Source organism: Phocoena sinus, chromosome 7 (assembly GCF_008692025.1).
Source record: "Phocoena sinus isolate mPhoSin1 chromosome 7, mPhoSin1.pri, whole genome shotgun sequence".
Classification (NCBI taxonomy): Eukaryota; Metazoa; Chordata; class Mammalia; order Artiodactyla; family Phocoenidae; genus Phocoena; species Phocoena sinus.
This window is the reverse complement of record NC_045769.1, coordinates 39362826-39387854: the sequence shown is the minus strand read 5'-3', so window position 1 is coordinate 39387854 and position 25029 is coordinate 39362826. Positions and strand designations below refer to the sequence as shown.

At 38.4% G+C, this 25029-nt stretch overlaps 1 protein-coding gene across 2 annotated transcripts in view; it reads right to left on the bottom strand.

The window, feature by feature from the left end:
* Positions 1 to 1133: 1133 nt before the first annotated feature.
* The window catches only part of HECW2 (HECT, C2 and WW domain containing E3 ubiquitin protein ligase 2), a 250867-nt gene continuing 226971 nt past the window's right edge, over positions 1134 to 25029 (bottom strand). For both annotated transcript variants that reach the window (XM_032637764.1, XM_032637765.1), the window contains exons 26-28: positions 24609 to 24694; positions 23473 to 23585; positions 1134 to 7650 (exon numbers count right to left, since the gene is read on the bottom strand). In XM_032637764.1, the coding sequence (XP_032493655.1) occupies positions 7539 to 7650; positions 23473 to 23585; positions 24609 to 24694 (311 nt within the window). In that variant the 3' untranslated portion in view covers positions 1134 to 7538. The remainder of the gene's footprint in view (positions 7651 to 23472; positions 23586 to 24608; positions 24695 to 25029) is intronic.

Below are 25029 nucleotides of genomic sequence, written 5' to 3'. Positions count from 1 at the left end.
AAGCCTGTGCGCCACAACGACGGAGTCTGCTTGCGCTCTAGAGCCTGCAAGTCACAACTACTGAACCCGCGTGCCACAACTACTGAAGCCCGTGCACCTAGAGCCCATGCTGCACAATAAGAGAAGCCACCGCAATGAGAAGCCCATGCACCGCAGCAAAGAATAGCCCCTGCTCGCTGCAACTAGAGAAAGCCCATGCTCAGCAACGAAAACCCAATGCATCCAAAAATAAATAAATAAAATAAATTTATAAAAAAAAAAAGATACCGGCAAACACAGATCATTTTCAAGTACATCATTTAGTGATTATCTGCCATTACAGCATATATTTGCCTTTTTCCTTTCCCCATCTCTTCGTATTAACTGCCATATCACAGTAATATTTTATTTATTTGGTCAGTTCATTTATATTACCAATCAAGTATAAAGTAACATTACTGAGTAAATCAAGGGTTCCAAACTGGGGGACCTGCAAGCAAATTCAACCTACAGACATATTTGCTTTGATCCACCCAGTATTAAAGAGATCTAGAAACGCCATATAAAAATTTAGATTTCTGGATTTCTCTTATTAAACCAACACTGGCCTGAGTCTTTCAACACTGACCTGAATCTCATGTGACTCTAATCTTCTGGAGCAAAATATTAGAATGCCTCCTTTAGGTAAACCCCACCACACTCTGTTGCTTACACCCAACCAGTTTCATTCATTAAATACCTACTTGGCCCCTGCAGGCTTGTGAATATGTGACCCCTCGATTAGACTGATGTGGGTAGTAGTGGTGGTGGTGGTGTGCGTATGTGGTTACGAAATAAGCATGCAACCAAGATGGTTTAACAAAGTCTCAACCCATGTGACTTCAGAGATTATGATTCGTGTTAAATCATTTCTTTAACAGTAATTTATGGCCTATCAAATAGTGAAATAATCTTTTAGGGATAAACAAAATAGATTCCTACTTATAAATATCATGAAAAGAGAACTTCCTGTCTACACAAAGCTGCATACTAATCCCATGAGACCTTTATCCCTACTTTGTTCTCTTCCCTCTTGAATTTTTTCCTCCCCAAATATATCACAGAAAAATCATAATCTATTTTTTTAAAGAAGATTTATTTTGGATTAAGTGATTTCATGATGCAACATGGTTTTAAACAAAAATAGAGATCAGTATGAAAATAAAACAAATTGTACACATTAAAATATCTTTCCCTCAAAGCATTTCAGAGTCATAAAAAAATACAACACAAAAGTCAGGGGTTCAGGTTAGGATAAGAATACAGAAAACAAACAACAAGTCTACATTTCAGAGTCCCAGGCTCCATTTAATACCACCCATGATTCATTTCTAGGATGTCAACAGTCTGTATTATTTGCTTGGGAAAAAAAATAAAGATGAAATTGAAATATAAGGTGAAATGAGAGCTGTATAATTTCAGTGTCAATAGCAAATACTTCCCATTATTATTCTCTATTAAAAGTCACATTGAATAAATATAAAGCTTAAATCAACTCAACAAAAATAGAAACATAACTATTAATTGTGACATGGTGTAATAGACACAATGGGTGGAGTTGGTGAAAAGAAATTGGAAGGCTTAAAAAAATACACGACCCGTGCTCTACGTCTTAGAAATAAATGTGTTTTTCTTTTACAGAGCCTTAATATTAAAAAGTAAGCATTATTATAAAATTAGATTAAAACTTTCAGTAAGAGGCAAGAGAGATGCATGTATTTTTATTTATTTATTTTGGAATGCCTGCATCCCTATTATAAAAACATGTAATCTTATGCACTTTCCAACATATAACAGCCTCCATTTTACTTATGATATCATATAAAGAAAAATAGGTTGTAATAACATCCTTTAGAGCATTAGGGTCCTAAAAGAACATTCATTTTGTGTGTTTCTTGGTTAGTCCTTCCAAGGTATTTCTTGAACATTATCCATCCTTTTTTTTATAGAAGGTGATAGTAACCAAGAGTTTACTAATGGTTCCTTACCTGCATCAGCAATAGCTGATTCAGTTTGAATCATACACTATACCTATCAACACTCCTGAGGGCTATAATATCTTAAAAGAAAATTGGATAGAAAGATATCACCTGCCCAAGGCCACTAGATGTAAAAACCACATATTTAAATTTAATTTTCCTGTGTTCCCCAGAAACCGTACAAGTAGGCCCTTCCAATTCTGCTGAACTGTTCGATCATGAAAGCCCAATAAACTACCTAACAGATTAAATCTAAGCAAATGTATTTCAGTCTTGATGAATTTCTCAAAAAACTGGAAACACTTATTAGGTCTCCATTTGCAGTTCAGTAACCTAATTCTTAGGTTTCTGCTTTTTAGATGAACAGTGAACATTTAAGTTACCATTAGAAACCAAGAAAAATGTCTCAAAAACGATTGTAACATCAAAGAATGTCTGCTAAAAAACAAATTAGGCAAAATAAATGTGTCAAGCAACAACACCCTCTCTCATTTTTCCCATACAAAGTTCAGTAATAGTAACGATAATTCTTAAATTAAAAATAGTCCACAACATAATTTAATGCTAAATTGTTGAATCTCCTGATTGAGCTACAGTTAGCTTTAATACTTTGGGGCTAAGTTCTGTTTTGCAACACATAAAATGTTATCAACCTACTTAAGTTATAAAATAAGGGTATTTCCCACCAGGTAGATTACGAAGCAGTGCTCTCATTAGGCAGCATGGCATTCTTCTTCTCTAAGTCAGAAACCAAAGTATATGTTCCTACACCCACCAGCAAGCCCTAAGATGATCCTTCCATCTTGGTTTTAACTTTCCCTCTGCTACAGTCCTGTGGACTGCTCTGATATGGGTAGTGCACACACATTACGTATATCCTTTGTGCCAGCTCCTTGGAATGCAGTTACCACTCCTGAATCTTGAAGGCTGGTCAATAATTAGCACTACATTCTTGGCAGGGGTCGGGGAGGGAGGGAGGCACCACTGCTGGGCTCCTCTTTTCTGATTTTTGTTTCTATCATCTTTCTAGTGGGCAGCAAGTCGTTGGCCTTAAGCCACAATTCAGAAAGCTTGACGTCGCTGACATTTCTTTGCTTCCATACTAGAAAAGCAAATCTATCTAGAAAACACAATCGAACTAGAAAGGCAATAGTTTTTGCAAAATTAGGATCTATCTGAAAGTGATATTCTCATTAATTTAAACTCAAATTTTATAGAAGGTGTCTAAGATTTAGAGTGTTTTCATTCATCAATTAAATCAGAAAAAAGGTAAGAGAGCACAAAAGGGCCTGAAAGTCAGATTCAGTTTGAGGATGAAGCATGTTCTTTATTTGCGTTTTTTTCTACGCAGGGTGATAGGTATCTTGTAATGATGGTATAGCATCATTTCATCCTCAGTGGGAATTTTCCGAATTGGGTTGAATTGGAAGAAAGACTTTAAGGCTATTCGTTATCAGATGTTTGCCTTAGAAGTAGTCAAGTCATAAATACAATTCGTGCAGATAGAAAAAAAAAAGTTGGAGGAATGTGAGGAGGACAGAGAGGAAAAGAGAACCTGCAGTAGTTCCTTCATCCACGTCACTGGAACTCAGCTATCAGGGTTTTCTAGATCCATCCTTGTCCAAAATTTAAAAATAAAACCAGGCTTCTAATTAAAGTGTTTTTTCATTACTTTGCTTCCAAATAATATTTGAGAAAACTAAACTTACTATACTATATAAATCCACCAAAAGCAATCAAACTTTGCAGTTTGTTTTTAATTTCTCATAACAAGTAGTAAAAGGGAAACATTAAGAATATGGGAAGGTTTTCCATGAGTATGTTAATTTCTTCATGGACTTTTCAGAGGTGTCACATTTTAAGAGTGTTTGAAAAAATGAGAGTTTGGGTAGACAAAGCAGCTTGTAAACTTCACTGAAATTGGAATAGCTTGGTAGAAACATTAGTCTCCACATTTCTCGAGATGAAACCTAGAACTGTAGCTGTAAAGTACTAAAATTGATCACACAAGCCACCTGTGAAAATCAGCCTCAACCCGGATGGGACCTGATACCTTCTACCCCACAGAGTGTGAAGATCAAGAGAGACTAAGCACTTACAAGTGCTTAGCAACAGTAAAGCGCTGTTCAAACATATTCTACCGTTACTGTTAATCATCTGAATGCAGGTTTTTTTAAACTTCTGATTGTTAAGCAAGTACAACAAATTTTCCTTCATTTATTACAGAACTTCTACTTAATTATAAATACAATATATGGTAGAAAATTGTGACCGCACTTCTTTGACCAAGATCCATTCATTTTGTGCACAAGAAAAAAGTTTTGACCCCAGTGGTGGATGGGCTCAAGGATCGGGATTTTTCACACTGAAAACCAAAGGTACACTGTAGTGCAGATGAAGGGAAACTACTGAACTTAATTTTGGCATTTTTTGGGTAATTTGAAGATCCTTGAGTTGGTCCTTCACAGTTCAGCTCCCCACCTGCACACTTTAAACTCTGTGTGTAAACACACACTGGGCTTCCACACTTGACCAGTATCATCACACTGTTACACGCCATTAGTTACCAACAGAAAGAACATTTATATGATTTTTTTTTAGCCACAGTATCTCCCACGTATGAACCCTTCACTGGAACCCCCAGATGGAGCAAGCCATTCTCTCCTCATTCCTTGACTGTAGAACATACCAACTTTTATTTAAAATACTTTCTTTGAACCTTGGTGTCTACTCCACTAGACTGTGAGCTTCTCGAGGCAGATTTTTGAATCTTGCAGCTCCATCATCAAACACAGTGGCTGGCACAGAGTGAATGCCAATAGTGGGCCTCTTCTCTCACCCAACAGAAGCTCTGCATACATATTTGATGTACCGTGACTGTCTTTTATAGTATAAGCATCACTTATGAGTTTCTTAAAGAAAACAAGATCAGACAGCCAAATTATCTAGGTTCATAGTCCAGAAGAAAATATTTACAGATATTTCTATTTGTAGAGTATATTAAAGTCTAATTTATTCTGTGGAAATGTTATTTAATATTTTAAATAGTTATTATTGGACTCTTTTACTAATGAATAATAATAGATCAGTTATCATGGTGTTCTGATGTGAGAGGTCCATCTTGGATAATTCCCAATTCTGAGAATGGTAGCAGCTAGACGATTATACTGGTATTTGGAAAGAAGCTGGACGCCTTAACAAAGAAGTATATTTGCTAAAAATAGTTAAAGAGAGATATTTTATTTCAAATCTCTTTTACCTAATAATGTGTAATATGGTAACAAAGTGTCACAAACCAAAATGCAAGCTGACATGGTCTATGAAAATATTTTTGAAAGAAATGCAACCTTCTATATCAGCTGCTTAGAGAATGCCAGCTCTGAAACATATACCATCAAAAATGTGTGTTTTTTTTTTTAAAAAAAGCATGTTATACTATTTTTCCTTATAATGAAAAAAATACAAGTAAAAATAGTTTGTAAGATTAAATATATACTTATATTCATGATAAGTAAGTACAAACTAACATTTCCAGTTCAAATTTTTTTCTCTTTCTTTCTGATACAATTATAGTACACAGATAAATCTTTCCTTCTTATTTCTAGATTTCTGAAACCTTTTCCCCAGAACGTTTCTCCACACCACAGTACTTGCCTTTAGAGCAGGAATGCAACATGAGTGGTATTCCTCCTGAGGGTCCCAATAGTAAATGTAGCTTAACCAACAGTGAAATCAGTTCTTACAAACCACCTATGAAAACCATGCATTTGACCTCCATAAAATGTAGGATTGCCAACACCTCATAATAGGAATTCCATGGTTGCTTATAAATATAGTTCTCGAAGAAGTATTTGGGCAATGCCTGTAATACCATAGGCTGGCGAACCAAATGTTTAATCCAATGATTTTATTACCCTCAATTTAAGTTCACTCTATTGAACACCTGATTAGTTACGACCGTAAGTCAAGAAATAAACAAGGATGTGGAATAACCCCAAAGCAATAAAAATGAAGAACACCCTCTGATAAACTAAGCAAAAATAACTTTAGTGATGTCATGCAGTTTCTGAGATATCATAGAAAAATTGTTTCTTAATATTGATAAGAAAATTATGCATCAGTGAAAATGTAGGCTTAGAAATATAGTACTGAGAGTTTCAATTTGTGATGTCTTCACTGATGAGGGAAAATGGAATTCTTATTACTAAAGAGAGCTGATCTCTTGGGTGTTTCTGATGGCTCCCTAACTGAGCTTAGTGTTTAATGATGCTGTACAAATAAAAAGCAGTGGGGGAAATACGAAATATATGTATTAAATGCCATCCTGAAAAGTATTTGATGGATGGAAGAGAGTCTAATGCATTTTAAATAAATGCATATCATACTATCACATAGAGTGAATCTTAAAAAATTATTACTTAGATGCACAGTCCTTGTAGTGGTAGACATGGCACTGTGAAGAAAGTTTGATTTAGAAGCTATTTTCTATTATACTTGTCAAGTGATGGAGTTGCTGTTAGTCATATTGTAATGTCCCTTCAACTTTGGTACATTCAGTGCAAAATATTTTGGGGAATTTTTTTGTACCTTTATAAATATAAAAGGCCCTTTTGTTCCCTTTGAGAGTGCTTAAAAGGATACATATTAGCATGATGCCCTAGTAAGCATGGAACACAAAAATGGAACAGATGATATGTACAGTATGATAGGTAGGTTCTTATATACATCTTAGAGAACATAAATATAATGAACTTATAAAAAATAAACAGAACTCACTGTGTACTTTTTCCTGATATGCTGTGATTAATTGCTAGTTATTTTAAAACTGTTTTCATGCATTATAAAGCATAAAATCTGTCATTAGTAATTCACTGAATAACAGTTTGTCTTCGACCATAATTACACACATACCACTTTGCATATACATTGTCACAGACCACCTTATTGCAAATCTTTAAGGTTACCTCATATTGACTTGGTTTCATTTTCACTGTGTCCCATGAAAGCTGAAACCTATGGTGCACACCATGCAGGCACTCATAAGCAAGAAAATGAATATTCTGTTATAACTTAGGGCTTAAATGAATGTATTTTCAGGAGATATATTTGTTTTTATTCTGTTATTTAACTTGCACTAATTTGGAGATTGGGCCAAGTGCTGCCAGTTTGGCTTGAATCATGTTCAAAGGTAAGTTTCAAGATTCTCCTGAGTCTCTAAAAGTTATCATGGAGCTGATCGTGTACAGGTTCATCTTCGTCTTGGAACATAACAAATGGAAAAAAGTTTGGCAGTCAAGAACTGTTGATTGAAAGATTGTTGGGTGGTTCCCTGCGCATCAAGCTCACCCAAATCCTTCCAAGAGTACTCATCACCACTATCCAGTCCCCAAATGTGACAGAACACGTGTTCCTGGAAAATAACAGCACTCAGCTTTACTCTAATGGAAGTGTACTCTTGAAACTTCCAATGTTCAGCCATTCTTCTAGAGGGCAGCTTCTGGAATTGCCTGTCTACACGGAGCGGGGCATTGTGCCTCCAGGTCACTCAAGTCCAAAGGTACTGGTCTCTTCAACTGCTGTCAAGAGTTTTTCATAAAGCATGGAGAAGGATGGGTACGGAGGGAGATCCAGACGGTTAAAACAAGTGTGAGCTCTGCAAACAGAAGAAGCAGTACAGAGTTCAGAACACTTTGAGTGAAACGATATTGTTTCTCTGTGTGTCTGCCTGTGCTTGTCTTTCATATTCAAATGGGTTTGTTGCCAATTTTCACATTCCTTTTGGAAACACTTTGAAAACGTTTCAACTTGAAAAATTCAGAATTGAATTTCTTTAAGGGAAATAGGATCTTTAAAAAATATTTTCCTTACATTTTCACAACCGTTTAAAATCCATATTACATACATATCACTATTGTTTAGTTGTCTAAGAATTACAAAGACAAGTTTGAATTTTTGTTTCTCTTTTGATGTTAGATTTTTTTTTTTCCTAAAAGACATGACTATAAACTCTTGCAAGTAATTCATTTTCAGAGTTGGCATTTGCCTGAAAGTCTCTCAAAAAATCTACGGTTTTCCATTTTTTCATTTTGTGGGTCAGGGAAGAGCACTGAGTGTCTCTGAAGACCTGCAGACACGCCTCATGGCTTAAGAGTTTTGGGAAATTCCCTGGCTGGACTTTCCTGTCGAAGTCAGTAGACCATTGTTACTTCTTTGACTCCAGTGCTATAATCTGTTTTCTCCTAATTCACAATGCAAAATAATGGCCATTTAAATCATTACATTACATTCTTTTTAGAAACACCTCCCCTTTTGCCAAGATAGGAAAAAAACATGCTTTCCTGTTATTTGCACCTGAATCACAATAAAAAATAGACAGTCTCCAAATAGTACATCTTATCAGGAAGTAAATCTGCACTTTTGACATGAAATAGGAAGCATTTTATTTGGAATGTACAACAGTTTGTTTGTGGGAGCTAAACAACTTTGACTTTAAAAAAATGCTCCTGAATTAATATGGAATTTTGGGAGCTGTGATTTTTAACAGGCTGTTTTTACAAAGTCACGTTTAAGTTTTTATTCTTATAAATTACTTTAAGACTAATGAAATATAGTTATACTCCTAGATGCAGCACAGTGTCACGGGAAGATCAGAGATCTACAGTTGGATAGACTTGGGTTTGAATTTCAGCTCTGCCAACGAGTTGTGTAATTTGCAGTGAGTTATTAAAAATTTGCCACTCAGTTTTCTCACCTATAAAATCAGAAGCATATCATTTGTTTCAGAAGGATATGAGGATTACATGAAATCACAGAAACATGCTTAATACCATGCCTGGCTCACAGTGTTTGACCAATTAATAAGATATATATTGTTAGCTACATTTCATTACCATCAAAAAGATGTACCCCAATTGTGTTCATTAAACTGCCAAAAGATAATGATGACTCGTGGAAACTATGAGATAACAAAGAGATGATAAAGCAGGTGTGTGGCCACATGGCTTATTAGAAACAGTAACTCGAAGGGGCTCTGTTATATTAGAAGAATAAAGATCTTCCTCAACTTACAATGGGGTTACATCTTGGTAAACCCCTCGTAAATTGAAAATATAAGTCAAAAATGCATTTAATACACCTACCCTACCAAATATCATAGCTTAGCCTAGGCTACCTTGCACATGCTCAGAACACTTACATTAGCCTACAGTTGGGCAACATCAAACACAAAGTCTCTTTTATAATAAAGAGTTGAACATCTCATGTAATTTATTGACTATTGTACTGAAAGTGAAAAACAGAATGTTTGTATGGGTACAGAATGGTTGTATGTGTATAGTTTTTTTAGCCTCGTGATCACGTGGCTGACTGGGAGCTGAGGCTCACTGACACTGTCCAGCATCATGAGAGAGTGTGGCACTGAATATTGCTACCCTGGGAAAAGATCAGGATTCAAAACTGGAAATATGATTTCTACTGAAAGTGTATCACTTTCACACCACTGTAAAGTCGAAAAATTTTAAGTCAAACCCTCGTAAGTCTGAGACTGTCTGTACCGGTTTTAGGACACAGAGATAGAACTGGCTCAGAGTTTACAACTCTTGTTATTACAAACTCTAGAATATATTGGGGGAAAATCACCTAATCAGTCTTTGCAAGCAAACACTTTCTTTGATATAATAAACCACTTCAGAATTGCATTTAACATAATCCATATTACACCTTCCTTACACCAGAGCCTCAACTTGGGTCTCAAGAACAATGTTTTACTTTTTAAAAAACTGAACTAGCATACTGAGAGTCTTAGGAATGGTTTAAATATCTATCTTGTATAAAACATTGGTGTAAAAATATTAACTGAAGACTTAAATCTGTCATACGGAAAGGGGAGGAAGAAGAGAAGTATGTTTTGAATGTAATTATCATCCAGACTTTGTGTGTCAGATGGAACGTAACATTCATTGTCCCATTAGACTAAAGATAGTACTTCTTTTAGATGAAATTGAAACATTTTCATTTCTTTGGTTACCAACAAGGCTGAGAATCTCTCCCCAAGTCAGCTTGTTTGTAACATTTCCTATTTTGTGATCTACACGTTCATCTCCTTTGTGATCTACACGTTCATCCCCTTTGCCCATTTATCTTTTCTTTAAAAATTGTTTTTATTGTGATAAGATACCCATCACATAGGATGTATCATCTTCACCATCATCAAGTACACAGCTCTGTGGCATTAAGTACATTCACATTGTTCTGCAACCGTCACCACCATCCATCTCTAGAACTTCTTCCTTTCCAAACTGAAACTTTGTACCCAGTGAACACTAACTCCTATTCTCTCCTGCCCTTGCAACCACCATTCTTTTCCCATCTCTATGAATTTGACTACTCTAAGGACCTCATGAGAGTGGCATCATACAGTATTCGTCCTTTGTGACTGGCTTATTTCACTTAGCATTTTCCAGGCCCACTTTGTAGCATGGGTCAGAATTTCCCTTCTTTTTAAAGCTGAATAATATTCTATTGTTTGTATATACTACATTTTGTTAATCCATTCATCCACTGATGGACACTTGGGTTGTTTCCATCTTTTGACTATTGTAAAAAAGTGCTGTTATGAACATGGGTTCCAATTTTCCTACATCCTCACTGACACTTGTTATTTTGTGGGTTTTTTTTTTTTGGATAATAGCCATCCTAATGAGCGTGAAGTCAACTTACTTAAAACTTCAGGATTTCTTATTGATTTGTAAGAAATACTACAAAATAAAGAGACTAATTCTTGTTTATCTCTAGCTAATCTCTTCCAGCCTGTTCACCTTTTTACTTAGTTATGCATTTTATTTACAGAGCAATATTAATCTGGTTACTTGTTACCCATTTTTGATACATTGTCTTTCTTCAGCATGTTGCTGTGATAAGAAATGTTGAAAAGATGATCGCTAATGTTTACACCTAATAGAAGGTTTTCATTGCCTATTTTTTTCTTTTGGTAGTGCTGGTATATGAAAGAGTGTGGCAGATCAACTTTCGGGACAACTCTTAAAAGAGTAACTCATTTTATACAGTTGTAATCTTGAATAGATATGTGTGAATTCATTTTTGTGAACTGAATCATACTGGGTAAACTAGGAAGTAAAATAATTCAAGTAAACTCTTTATCTAGGTAAGCAATAATCCATAATTAATGTTTTATTTGCTTAGGACAGGACAGGACTGTAGGTGTAGTATATCTATCACATGGTAGTTAAGCCTGTTCCTTCCCTCTTGATAACCAAATACCTTCCCTTAACTGAAGGTTAATTTTACCTAGTCAAGAATTAACAAAATGGCCGCATACATGAGAATGAGAATTCATAAATAGTAATGTTTGAATCCCCCAATTGACTTCTTACGCATACTTGAACTGAATGATGAATTTTAATTCACTGGGGTCTTATGGTAGGCAGAGTTCTAAGATGATCTGCCATGACCTATATACCTTTGTATAATCCCCATCATTTGAGTGTGACTGGGGACCTGTAATTTGTAACCAATGGAATATGGCAAAGGTGAAGGTATGCTGCAGATGCAATTAAAGTCTCTAATCAGTTGATTTTAAGTTAATCAAAAGCGTGATGATCCTGAATGGACCTGACCTAATTAGGTGAGACTTTTAGAAGAGCATCTAGAGATCAGAGACTCTCACTGTTGCTAGACTTGAAGAAGTAGGCTGCCATGAATTCTATAGCTGCAGGCAATGAATTCTACCAACAACCGAAGGGAGTTTGGACGCAGGTCCTTCCCTAGTTGAGCCTCCAGATGAGAATGCAGTCCACCTGATATCTTGATTTCAGCCGTATGAGATGCTGAGCAGAAGCCCTGGCTAAGTTGTGCCTCGACTCCTGATTCACAGAAACAGACATAGTAATTGTGTGTTGTTTTAAGCTGCTAGATTTGTGGTAATTTGTTATGCAGCACTGGAAAATCACTACAGGTCTCAATGTAGTACAACAATCTAAGAAAAGGTAGTAAGTGTGATATAGTAGCATCATCCCTATCAAGGGCAGGCAGTGGGGCCAAGTTGGGAGTCAACAGCAGTCCTTTCATTCTCCCAGGTTTCTGAGTAAAGAAAGAGGAACTCTGCATGTCTCTGCTGTTCAGTAACTCACCCATGAAATCCATAAGCCTGGGTACTCTTTCTTCGATAGTTTCAGTTCTCAACACAAAAAGAAGGACTGGACAACTTTTTTGTTTTTGTTTTTTTTTTGCGGTACGCGGGCCTCTCACTGTTGTGGCCTCTCCCATTGCGGAGCACAAGCTCCAGACGTGCAGGCTCAGCGGCCATGGCGCACGGGCCCAGCCGCTCCGCAGCATGTGGGATCTTCCCGGACCAGGGCACGAACCCGTGTCCCCTGCATCGGCAGGTGGACTCTCAACCACTGCGCCACCAGGGAAGCCCTGGACAACTTTTTTGATCCTCTTCAGTCATAAGACATAATCACCATCACTGATCCATAGCCTAAGGCTATCACTGCTTCCTAAATTACATCTGGTTGCATAATAGACGGTTAACATAACAGAACTTTCCTTCCGAATAAACTGAACAGCTCCCCTGGAAAATGTGTCATGAAGATGGAGAAAGTATGCATTGTTGAAGGGGAAACTGTGCAGAAAGATTAAATGGTTCTCCCAAGGTCAAATCAGGAATAGGACTGCAACCTTGGGTTCCTAGGGGAAGTCGAACATTAAACAGAAAGCAGGGAGACTAATCCTCTTTCACTTTTGGAAGCCTGACTGTTAACTTCATCCCACCCCTGACTTTTAACTGCTAGTCCTCAGCATCCTACCAGATTACATACATTTTGACGATAGGAATTAGCAAAATAAAGCTTCAGATATTTTTTAACTGAATGACTCAATCAAAATATACGGGCACTCTAGGGAAAATGGTCCAGATTGGGTCAGTCCAGAAAACTCTGAGAGATACCAGGGGATTTTTAGGTGCTCAAATCATCTAGTTCTATCTCATGCTCACCAGAAAGCAGAGATACTCAGAGAGGTATGGTGAAATTCATCAGAATCACCCAAGAAGCTTGTTTACAATGGAGATTTTTGGGTGTACCCCGAGATTCTACTTTAGAAGGTTTGGGGTGGGCCTAGGGATCTGCATTTTAACTATCACCCCAAATGGGTCTGATGCAGGTAGGCTCCACTAGCGGAGAGACATCAATTGGATTAGAAATAAGATATCTACATTGGCTATTTGTTTCTTTTTTTTGAATTTTTGAATTTTATTTATTTTTTTATACAGCAGGTTCTTATTCGTTATCCATTTCATACATATTAGTGTATATATGTCAATCCCAATCTCCCAATTCATCACACTACATTGGCTATTTGTACCAGTGTTTTGTGTGCTTGCAAAAATTTCAAAACTCCTTATAAGCAAGACAGCATTGCTAATAAGGAAATTGAGGAATAGTGTGGTGAAATAAATTGCCCAATATTTACCATCAACTTGCTGTATGAGCCAAGAACAGGGAAAAAAAGAAAAGCAAAACAAAAGACAATCCTCTGAGGCTTTTCACACCCCCTCTCCCGCCCCATTCCATGTCCTAAGAAAACTTAGCAGAAAATAACAGAAGGGCCCTTGGACTATGTTGACATTGGCAGCAAAAGCACATCCAGTTATTCAGTCTCAATAAAAGAACATTTTTCAAATCTTTCAAAGCCAGCCACACTATGGCTATAATGAGTTTACCTCATTTTCATCTATGCAGCCAGAAACACTCAAGGAGGGCAGGTCTGAACTGGTCTTTGGGAAATCATGCTGGCATCAATATAAAGAAGATTTAAAAGCCCTCCAGACATCTGGTCTGACTTAATAGATCTCTTGGTGCCTTCTGGATTCTTTAAATGTTAACCAGAAGGTCACATGCTCAACCTTCTTTTCTTTCCTATAGATAGACAAGTCAATTATCCAAACCCAATGAGCCCAAAGAATCACAATTACATCTAAAGCTTCATCAATCAATTAACGAATTAATGTATTTCTGTGTGTATGTATTTATTAATTTATTCTCCATTTCCCCAGAGTGATTTTTGGTAGCTTGTAAGGACTCAAAATATGAGGCGAAGAAGAAATTACAATCAGGATTTTAAAGAGAGAGAGAGAGAGAGTGAGAGGTGAAAAGCATGGGCCTCATTTTATCTGGTAGATATAGCCCGAGAAATAAAATGTATGTAAATTGAATAAATTTTTTAAATTTGCATTATCATTTATAATGTGTTTTATCTCTTTCTTTTTGATTGGCAGTGGTGCCTAATCCTAATTTGTTTCCTTACTCCTATTCCCACCTTTTCATTAAGTAATTAATCAGTCAAAACCAAATACTTATATATGTATATGTATAGCTGATTCACTTTGTTATAAAGCAGAAGCTAACACACCATTGTAAAGCAATTATACTCCAATAAAGATGTTAAAAAAAATACTTAAAAGCATTCTGGAAAATTCCTAAGGGATACTAGAGCTTATCACTTTTTAATGTCATGATTTCTTTGGAAATGTGAGCATTCCTGACCGAGTTTACCTGTCAAGTCCAAATTTTCCTCATCTGAGACAGGGCCTATAGGCTTCCCCACAGGGGAATCAGGTGCTCCCGCAGTTCTGTCGGCAGGCAAGGCTGGAGGGAGGAGCACAGTTGGCCTGGAGCTGGGCTATGAGGTAGGCAAAGAGGGACTCTCTCTGGGCTCTCAGGGCCCCCTAATTCAGGGCCCACTGAGTGTTCAGGTAGCACCCAAGCACTTTCACCTGCAGACCCTCTTTTATTATGTCCTCCATTGAAGACCCCATATTTTGAAAGCTTGTCATTCCTATACAAAGTGCCCTGATGAACAAAAGTTAATTTTTCAACTTACATTTCATTTATTCCTTCATTCATTGAACAAATATGTACTGAGGTCACACTGCATGCCAGACATTGAGCTGTGCCCTGGTAGATGAGGATGAATAGCCTGCTCTCTGCCCACAAGAAGTTTGCACTCTGACAGCAAAATATGCAGGCAAATGGGACCCACTAAAGGTTATGCAGTCTGTGCTCTGTACTAGGGGAACTGGCTGGGGCCAGTAGGCACTGTAATCCAGCCTACCTTTGGCTCTGCTCACCAACCCATAATCCCTAGCTCAGGGCTGCATTTCTCCAGAAAACTGTAAGAAACCTTTGTCTAGTCCAAAAAATTCATATGGGCTCTCAGTGGCCCTGCACACAATGAGTTACAAGTCTGCTCTGCAGAGTCAGGAAAGGCTTTATAGAGGACACTATCTGTGCCAAGCCTTGAAGGATTTATAGGTGTGTAGGGTTTGTCTGGATCAGCAACAAGAAGGACGTTCCCAGTAGACTGCCCGGAAGTGTGAGGAAGCATTGCATCATCGGGAAACCTGAGAACTACAAGTGCTTGAGCGATAGGAGCCAAGGCTGGACGTGAAGCCAGAGAGGGAGGTAGGGTCACATCAGGAAGCGAGGTGTGCTCATGCAGAGACCTTTCCGATTTATTCCATGCATTAAAGGGAGCTAGTGACTGGGCGTGGAGCTTGATATGGCACAGGTGCCATTAAACACACCAGGGAACAGAGGTAATGGGCATGGTAGATGATGAATTCGGAGCTTGTAATCAACATGAGAAATACAAAGTTACCAATCACACGGAGTGATAAATTCAATGGACGTAATTCAGTGATTGTTTTGTTAGCCTAGATAGATTTATTAACACAAATAAAGGTATAACTTTTGTTATGATTTTTAAAAAATATTCATAATTTCTTTATGATCCCAATTAATATTTTCTTAGACCATGAGATTTAGGGCAGGAATTCTCACTAAGACTAGTTCACAAATATCTGGGTAACCCATGGTGGCACAGCACAACCCCGACCCTCACCAGATGTTCAATAAATGTGAATCAATGGAAAGGAATTCTATGGCACTTACTACGCCCACTACTCATGTGTCATATACCATTTGGTGGCAGTGATGCTGGTTATCTATTCATTTAAATATCTACTACTTCCTTCTCTGTGTTTTAAAGTCCATATGGACAGAGATCAATTTATGTCTCCCATAAAGTTTTGCATATAATAAATGCATAATGAGTATCTAAAGGTTTGTTGGAGGAATTAGATTTACTAACTAATTAATATCTTATTCTAAAGTCTCATTAGGTTGTCTTGGTTAAAAGGCATCTGGATCTATAAATACAATGTGGAATGTTCCCACAGTGGGAATTCCTGCATGGGGGATAATTAACAGAAGAAAGTCTTCAAACTATGCCTGGTAATCAGGTCACTTCTCACCTGTGGATGCCCCCGGGAATAGATGAAAAGTACATACTTTTCAAATGTAAGAATTTAAACCCAATAGAAGAAAACCCAGTAAGGAACAGTTCCAGAATGAGAACTCTTAGAAGCCCAAACAAAATATAAATATCCTGGGTGGATGCAGCACATTTCTTGAACACCTAAAGACTGTAAAATGCCATGCCAGCTCTGAAGGCTAGGGATTAGGGCCAATAGTCAAAATAGCTGAACTTATTGAATAATGTGTCAGGCATCATTTTAAGCACTTTGTATATGTTATCTCACTTAATCTTCAAAACAACTTTGTAATGTAATTATTAGTACCAATCCCTATTGTTCAGATGAGGGCATAAAGATACAGAAGCGATTTTGGCATATCTTGTCTGGAGTGGTCCAGAGTCAGACCTGAAGTTTAAGAAGTCACTAAAAATATTGAGTACCAATTATGCATTACGACTCAGCACAAGGGGCAAAACCACATTCAATTCAAACAAGGTCCTTGTTCTCACGGGGTTAGATCCTAGAGGGGGAGATAGACAATCAACAAGTAAACCAATAACTAAACACAATGACTGAACCGAAATAAGTCCTATAAAGGAATTAAGGTATGACAGAGTGGCAGGTACACTGGCGGCAGAAGCCTGGAGGGCCTTTCTGAGCACTGAGCTGAGTCCTTAGGGATGAGAAAGCCAGCCACGTGCAGAACCAGCAGAAAAGAGTTTGGGCAGCAATTTCCAGAGTCTTGAGGCAGAGTTAAGTTTGGCACATTTCCTCAAGAAGGAGGCTGGTGGCTGTAGCTGGCGGGGGGAGAGTGTACGTGTAGAGGTTAGAAGCGTAGGCCAGAGCAGGCCACCCACCTGGTAGTCCTTGGCAAGGAGTATGGATTTTACTCTAAGGCACTGGAGGGGATGAGCAGGGGAGGGAGGTGATCCGGAGATTTCATAAGCTCAGTCTGGTTGCTGACCACAGAATGAACTACAGGATGTACGAACAGAAGCAGGTGTGTAGCCAGCAGGCTGCGGCAGTAGCCCCAGGGGAGAGGGGCTGGTGTAGTGGACTAGGGTGGTGGAAGGAGATGAGCCCAAACTAGGTTTTGGTCTTGAAGCCAAAGAGAAGGGGATAACCATTCCTTAACAGCTGTAATGTCTGTCACTCACAAACACACACTTTATGATTTACAGTTGTTGTGACTTGGACGACTCTATTCTGTTGGCAGCAGCAATGCAAACTACTTTCATTCCATTCAGTAATTACAAATTATTTCAGTAGTATTTTACATTCATTACCGGAGTCCTTCTTCAGGCAAAGTATGTTTTACGATCATCTTACCCACTTCCCAAAGTAAAGACCAATCCAAAAGGTACAGCATGTTTAAGGATTTTTAATAAGGTAATATTCCTAGTCATCACTGGTGTATTTTCATTAGCATGTGCTGATCCAATGACAGAATACAGTAAAACCTTAAAATATTATTATAAGACAGTATAAATTGAGTAAGTGGAAAGAAAGGGAAAGGGTGGAAGAGGGCCTTGTATCAGAGATTAAATGACGGAGCAGACTGCCGTGGGACCAGCAGGTGGTGGGGAACTGGGAGACCAAGGGGGGACATCCCAAGGCAGGCACAATACGGAAAAGTGGTGGTGTCACCAAGCGATCCTCCCAGTGTCCATCGCTTGTTCTGGATTTTTTTTTAATTAAAGAAAGTGACACCAGCTCCTCAGTTACTTTCCAATTTCCAAGCTGATAGCTCCAGTAGACAATGCTCTCTGTACTAGAGGAGGAAAAGCTGAATTATTGATAACATTGTAAAGTAGTATTTAATGACATGGAAAGTTATTCATGATTAGTGATATGTGATAAACAAAAAGCAGGTCATAAACAGTATAGGCGCTATGATTGTATTTTTGTTTTTAAATGTGTGTCTTGTGTGTGTTATGTTTGTAGAAATGAGTGGAGGCATGTTTAGAGATTATCTCAGTAGTGGACTTTATATATATACATATGTATACATGTATATTTTTATTATATACACACATATATTATTGTATTATATGTATTATATACACAAATATTAAAAAATTTAAACTTCTTGGCATTTTTGTGAAATATTTTCTTTACATAAGAATAAAAAGTAGAGTTTTAAAAATGAAAATAATGTCTAGCAATATAGGTGTAGGGGAGTGAGACGTACAAACTATTATGTATAAGAGAAGCTACAAGGATATATTGTACAACACTGGGAAATAGCCAATATTTTATAACAACTATAAATTGAGTGTAACTTTTAAAAATTGTGAATACTATATTGTACACCTGTAACATATACTATTGTATATCTACTGTACTTTAATTAAAACAATTTTTAATGAAAAATGTCTCATCTTTAAAAAATAGCTTTATCTTTTTAAATTCTATTCCACTGGAAAAGCTGTCTCCCTGAAACATTTCATAATTAACTCTTGCTTCTTATTTTTTAATTTGGGTCAGCATTTCATTTGTAATAATCTCCAGATGCAGCCATTGTCAAAAATGAATGTTTCCTCCCTTTGGCAAAACCAACACTCCCCCATCACGACTGCGGCTCTCCAACTCCTCTGTCCCATCATCCTACTTGGCAAGAACCTCTGAGATGAACACATAAAGTCTATACCACCCTTGGAGAGAGGATTTGGCCTGCATTTTCCTGCTGCCATGTTAGCAGCCTGTTTTTCGGAATGTTTAAGAGCAACTGCAGTAAAGTGAATTTACAGTCTCCTAAGTCCATCAGAGCACAAGGGACCGGAAATCTACAGAAATGCAAAATATACAGCTAACTACCAACCATGAAGCAGAGGAAGTACAGATATGTGTTCAGGCTAGAAGCCTCCACAGAGACACCCGTCTGCCTCCATCATTATTTATCATCTGGTCTCCAGTTACTTTATTACCACAAGACAGAAAAAAAAGAGCCACGGATTCAACTTGTACTGGCTTCAGAGACAACCCTATATACTTTAATACACTTCTTGGCCCACACTGTGAGTAGTGCTATTCACTGCTACCGCAGTGTGGGACTAGGAAATCTGAGAAAAGAATGAGACTCACATTTGCTTTCTTGAAAGGTTTAAAGGCCTTCAATCATCCGTTTCTAGAAAGACTAAGATGCCCTCCCTTCTGCGGGTACTACCTGCCCTCATCCTTTATAGCCACTTGCAAGTCTCCAGGGTACAGCCTCCCATGCCTGATACGAGATGATGCCAGACCTCTTAGGGAATACACTTTTTAAGTAAGAACAACATTCAACCATTTTGTCTCCAGTGTGTACAAATGTCACATTTTAAATGTTAAACATCATCTCGCTAATAAGAAAAAAGAAATACATTGGGGTTGACCAGCTTGAGACAGACCAGTCCTTTAGTTCTGCAACTCAAACCTAGCCGGAAAGATGGCTTCAGTGTATCTGTTCTGACGGTGGGAAAAAATGGACTCAGTCATATAAAACCATCTTTTTAGACCACAGCCAATCTTATAGATCTTTTTCACACTTAAGTAACACCCCACATTTCATAAAGGGTGATGACAACGTTATCAGTAAAGAAATCACTTCTGGGCTTCCCTGGTGGCGCAGTGGTTGAGAGTCCGCCTGCCGATGCAGGGGACGCGGGTTCGTGCCCCAGTCTGGGAGGATCCCACATGCCGCGGAGCGGCTGGGCCCGTGAGCCACAGACGCTGAGCCTGCGCACCCGGAGCCTGTGCTCTGCAGCGGGAGAGGCCACAGCAGTGGGAGGCCCGTGTACCGCAAAAGAAAAAAAACCCAAACAACAACCAAAAAAACCCAAACAAACAAAAAGAAATCACTTCTGATAAAATTATATGGTCACGCATTGAAGTTCTCCTTTTGTATTTTTCCTCCAAATGTACTTTTTTTGTGGAGCACATTTTAATAGTTTCAGCAGTATGGTGGCTCACAGAAGGTTCACAATAAAAGGTTTAAAAGAACAAAGAGAACATACTGTCCCTAAGAACTTTCATACACATTATCTCACTCACTTGTCGCAAATACTCTTTGAGCATGGCATCGTTATTCCTACTCTTCAGCGGTGGATCTAGGCTCTTAGGATCACATTGCTAGTGTATCACAGGGCTTAGGTCTGCATTCATGCCTCCTAACAAGGCTCTAGAAATTGATGAACTGTGAATTAGAATAGCCAAGTAGCTCTTTCTTCCTGCTGGACCTAAAAAGTCAGGGCTTGTCAGAGACAAGGTATGAAAATGGTCTGCTCGCCTAATGTGCCTCATATCATCTTTACGTATGGCTATTTTATAATCTAGGTAGAGCTAGGAATCTAGAACCTAGAGCCTTAGGTCATAATGCAGAAAGGAAGAAACAACAACGCCTGTTGCTCAACCGTATGTATGCAACAATGTGAAGAAACCCACCATTTATGATGACTCAGCACACGAACTTCCTGGAGCTCCAGGCGGAAGCAGACAAATGAATAGGGCCCGACCCCCAAGATTCTTCAGCAACCTGCTGGTGCTACTTATTGCTCCACTAAACTTAATATACCACCCCTTCCCTGGCCATTTAAAGATGGAGAAATGGAGGCCCAGAGATCAAGTGATCTTCTAGGTCCCAGAGTTAGCTGGTGGCAGAGGTGGGCAAGAAGCCAGGGGGTCTAACTGCGAACCCTGTGCTCTTTCCAATATGCTACAGTCTGACATATATTACAGACAATGGTGACAGAAATCATAATGGCAGCCACCATCGACTGGATGCTTACTCAGGGCAAGGGTCAGTAGTAAATGTTTTATATGAACGATTTCCTTTAATCTTCAGAATTACTAACCTACAAGGTAGATGAGGAAACAGAGGCTCAGAACAATTAGGCAACATCTCCAAGAGCCCACTGTGGGCAAGTAACAGAACTGGGACAGAGTCCAGTCTCTCTGAAGCTTAAGTTTGTTGTTTATACCAAATTGCCTTTCTCTGCTCGGCAGGTTTGGTGAAAATTACAGTGATTAAATACGAACAGCTGATATATCTGCCTATTGTTACAGTTTATTCCGTCTACTTTACATAAGCAAGTCTTTACAAAAACAGATTTCAAGAGAAAGAACACAATTCATCTGTCCTTTCCTGCCTCTTTAATGCTAATCCTTGAGTTTCTCAGAAAAGTGAAAGGTCCTACTCAGATACTGTAAATCTGCTTTTGAGTTGCAAATTTGGTCTGAGGGGAAAAAAGCTGATTCAGACATAAACAAAATAAAGTACTTCTTTAAATAATGAAATTAAAGTCTCTTACATTTGGAACACCAGGTAAGCCAGCTAATTACTTAGGTGTTTGGATGCAGTACCTCTGTTCACAGACTGAGATGCACCCAAAGCGACTGAAGAGGCTCAGGCAGCCCTGAGCTTGCTCTATTCATTGCTCTCTGTATCTGTATTTTCAGCATGCTTTTTTTCACATGTTGATGCTTAGAACGTTATTCTTAAGAACCAGTGTTGTGCAATTGCTAAGAAGACAGTCTTGTTAACAGGTTTCTCAAAGTCACTTGTAAAGTTGTCCCTTGGTATCCCCAGGGCATTGGTTCCAGGGCTCCCTCAGGGAATACCAAAATCTCGGATGCTCAAATATAAAATGGCATGTTATTTGAATATAATTTATGCACATCCTCCTGTATACTTTAAATCATCTCTAGATTGCTTGAAATACCTAATACAATGTAAATGTATGTAAATAGTCGCCATAACATAGCAAAATTCAAGTTTTGCTTTTTGGAACTTTCTGGAACACCCCACGCCCACCCCCCGTACGCGGGCCTCTCCTGTTGCAGAGCACAGGCTCCGGACGTGCAGGCTCAGCGGCCATGGCTCCCAGGCTCAGCAGCCATGGCTCACGGGCTCAGCCGCTCTGCGGCATGTGGGATCTTCCAGGACTGGGTCACGAACCCGTGTCCCCTACATCGGCAGGCGGACTCTCAACCACTGCACCACCAGGGAAGCCCTCTAGAAATTTTTAAAAAAAATATTTTTGACCTGTAATTGGTTGAATCTGTGGTTGGTTGAATCTGCGGATACAGAGGGCTGACTGTACTTAAACAAACTCAGGATAACATCTTGAGGAAACTAATATCACTCGGGAAGATTTAACCTCCCCAGATTGCAATTTCATTATTAGTAAAATGAGAGGCAATCCTTTTTACCTCAAAAATTCAATATATTACTGCTGACTAGATAAAGGAGTTCTGAAACCAACTGTTCTCTACTCCTCTTTTGTTCATTTGCTCCCTCCTTTTCTCTTGCTTCAGCTCCAGTTTGCTCCATTCCCCACAAAACACTTTTTTTTTTTACTCACCAAGACTGCCTTACTAGTCTCTTACATTTATTAGTAGCAGCAGAAAAGCAAATTTTTCCACTCCAAGGAAATGTATCATCTTATTACAAATGAGAGTACAATGCAGAGAGCATTCCCAGGGAGGTAAGGCATGTATGATAGAGACTGAAGAGGCACAGAGCACAATTACATGACTTAATATTCCTTAGAAACCACAATGGTCATTTTTAGTGAAGGGATTCTAAATAGTTACCAATGATAAACTTAAAACTAGAGCTTCTGGAAACGTAAATTAGAGCCACAATCATAAGAAGCCACAAGTATGATGACCAACGTTGCTTTTCCTCTTGCTAACAAGTGCTTTGGTTCTGTTGCGTTTTGTATTTTAAGATATGTACGTATGAATATACGTTATTGATACTATGTATAAAATAGATAACTAATGAGAATCTACTGTATAGCACAGGGAACTCTACTCAGTGCTCTGTGGTGGCCTAAATGGGAAGGAAATCCAGAAAAGAGGGGATATATGTATACGTATAGCTGATTCACTTTGCTGTACAGTAGAAAGTAACACAATATTGTAAAGCAACTATACTCCAATAAAAATAAAAAAAGATACGTATGTATGTATTCCAAGTATGACCAGGAAGACCTTTTTTCCTTCATTTAAAAAGGTAATCTGAGGTAAATTCATTCTAAAAGTTTTTTCCACTCTCCCAAACTTTCAGCATAAAAATGGTAATAAATCAATATATATATATAAGCTAAAGGTCCTACCTAGAACACTGCAGTGACAGTAAAGAAATATTTTCTACTTTACCTGGGAAGAGCGGTGATTTTCCCCCATTTCTCCACACAGAATCTTCTTGGGCCGTTACTCCCTCGGAGAGAAGCAAATCCTTCATAGGGGATGCTGGATGTGCCTGTAACAAACTATCAACCCAAGAAAACAGAAGGAGAAGGTGAAGCCTAGAGACCAGGCTCCAGGCAAGGTTGGCATCGTTCATGTGCAGAGGTGCTGGGGAAGAGCAGCTTGCTGCCCACTGGTGGAAAAGCTCCAAAGATAAAACTTTACAGACACAGAATAGCTGTAACACGAGAATTCTGACAAAGAGCTGGAGAATACCAAGGAAGGACAGAGCGTTATAAAGAGGAAGGGGATGCGGAGGATCTGTAGAAGATACAGCGTCCTGTACAGCTGACCAGCTTAGAAGCTCAAACCATGTATACTTCCCATTCGAGATTAATAAAGTGGGCGTATCGATGAACCTAAGTCAACTCAGTATTAGTCCCTGATCGAACTGAGGTGAATGAAAAACAAAAAGAACTTCTAGTCCTGCAAATGTGAGACCCAGATCTGTGATCCAAAGGAGCCAAGATCCAGCCTACTGGTAAGGCTTTGCCTGAGTGACCAAAAGGCTTCCTCATGTCTGATATTTCTTTAGCTGCAACCAACCAGCAATTGCCCTGTATAACTATAAACACCACAAGAAAATGAGTTAGTTTTCCCAGTATTCTTAAACTTCAATATTATCTCAAATTTGTGGAACGTTAGATGGAAGAAAAGAGAGGACTCTTTATCAAGGAACTGGGTCACTTCTTAAGGGACTGAAGATTATCTCCTTCAGTTGCCAGGGATGCTGGTCTGCAGAGTACCCAGGGACCTCTTGTGGAAGGGATCCAACTGCTGTAAAGGCAGACGCTGTTGCTGGGTTTCTTGGATGGGAGTTGGTACTTCCTCACAACTCTAATGACATGCTTGGACTAGGTTGGGGATGTTCTGCATAGTGATGGAACCACAGACCCACGCAGTCAGGAGAGTCTGAAGACAGTATATCCGGAATATGTAGATAAACCTAAATATATTTACTGAGTATACTTAGCAGTTATTAAAAATTTGTAATTCCAAAAATAACTATATTAATGCATTAAAAAGATGAACTAATGGCATCTTACCTGTAACAACCTTAGTCGTTGTTCATTGTTGAATCTTTCCACTGCAGCCCAGAACCACCGAATTACAATATGATTGTCATGATATCCTATCAAACCAATCATGAAAGCCCGTGTTACTTTGAGTTTTCTATCTTAAGTCACCATGACACTGGCAAGTCGACAAAAGACCCCCAGACATAAATCATCATCTTGGATTCGTTAAAGGTTATTTATAATTTAAGACCAAGGAATTACACTGCGAATGTGATCACATGAGTGTCAGAAGTTAAACAAAACACTAAATGAAACCAAGAAACCTCTGTTTCCATTTAGTGGTCACTAAATGAAGCTAGAGGAGGGAAGAAAACAAATGAGTTATTTTAACCATATCATTTCTGAAAAATATAACTGCTGTTACTGGAAATGTTTAACCTTTTTGGTC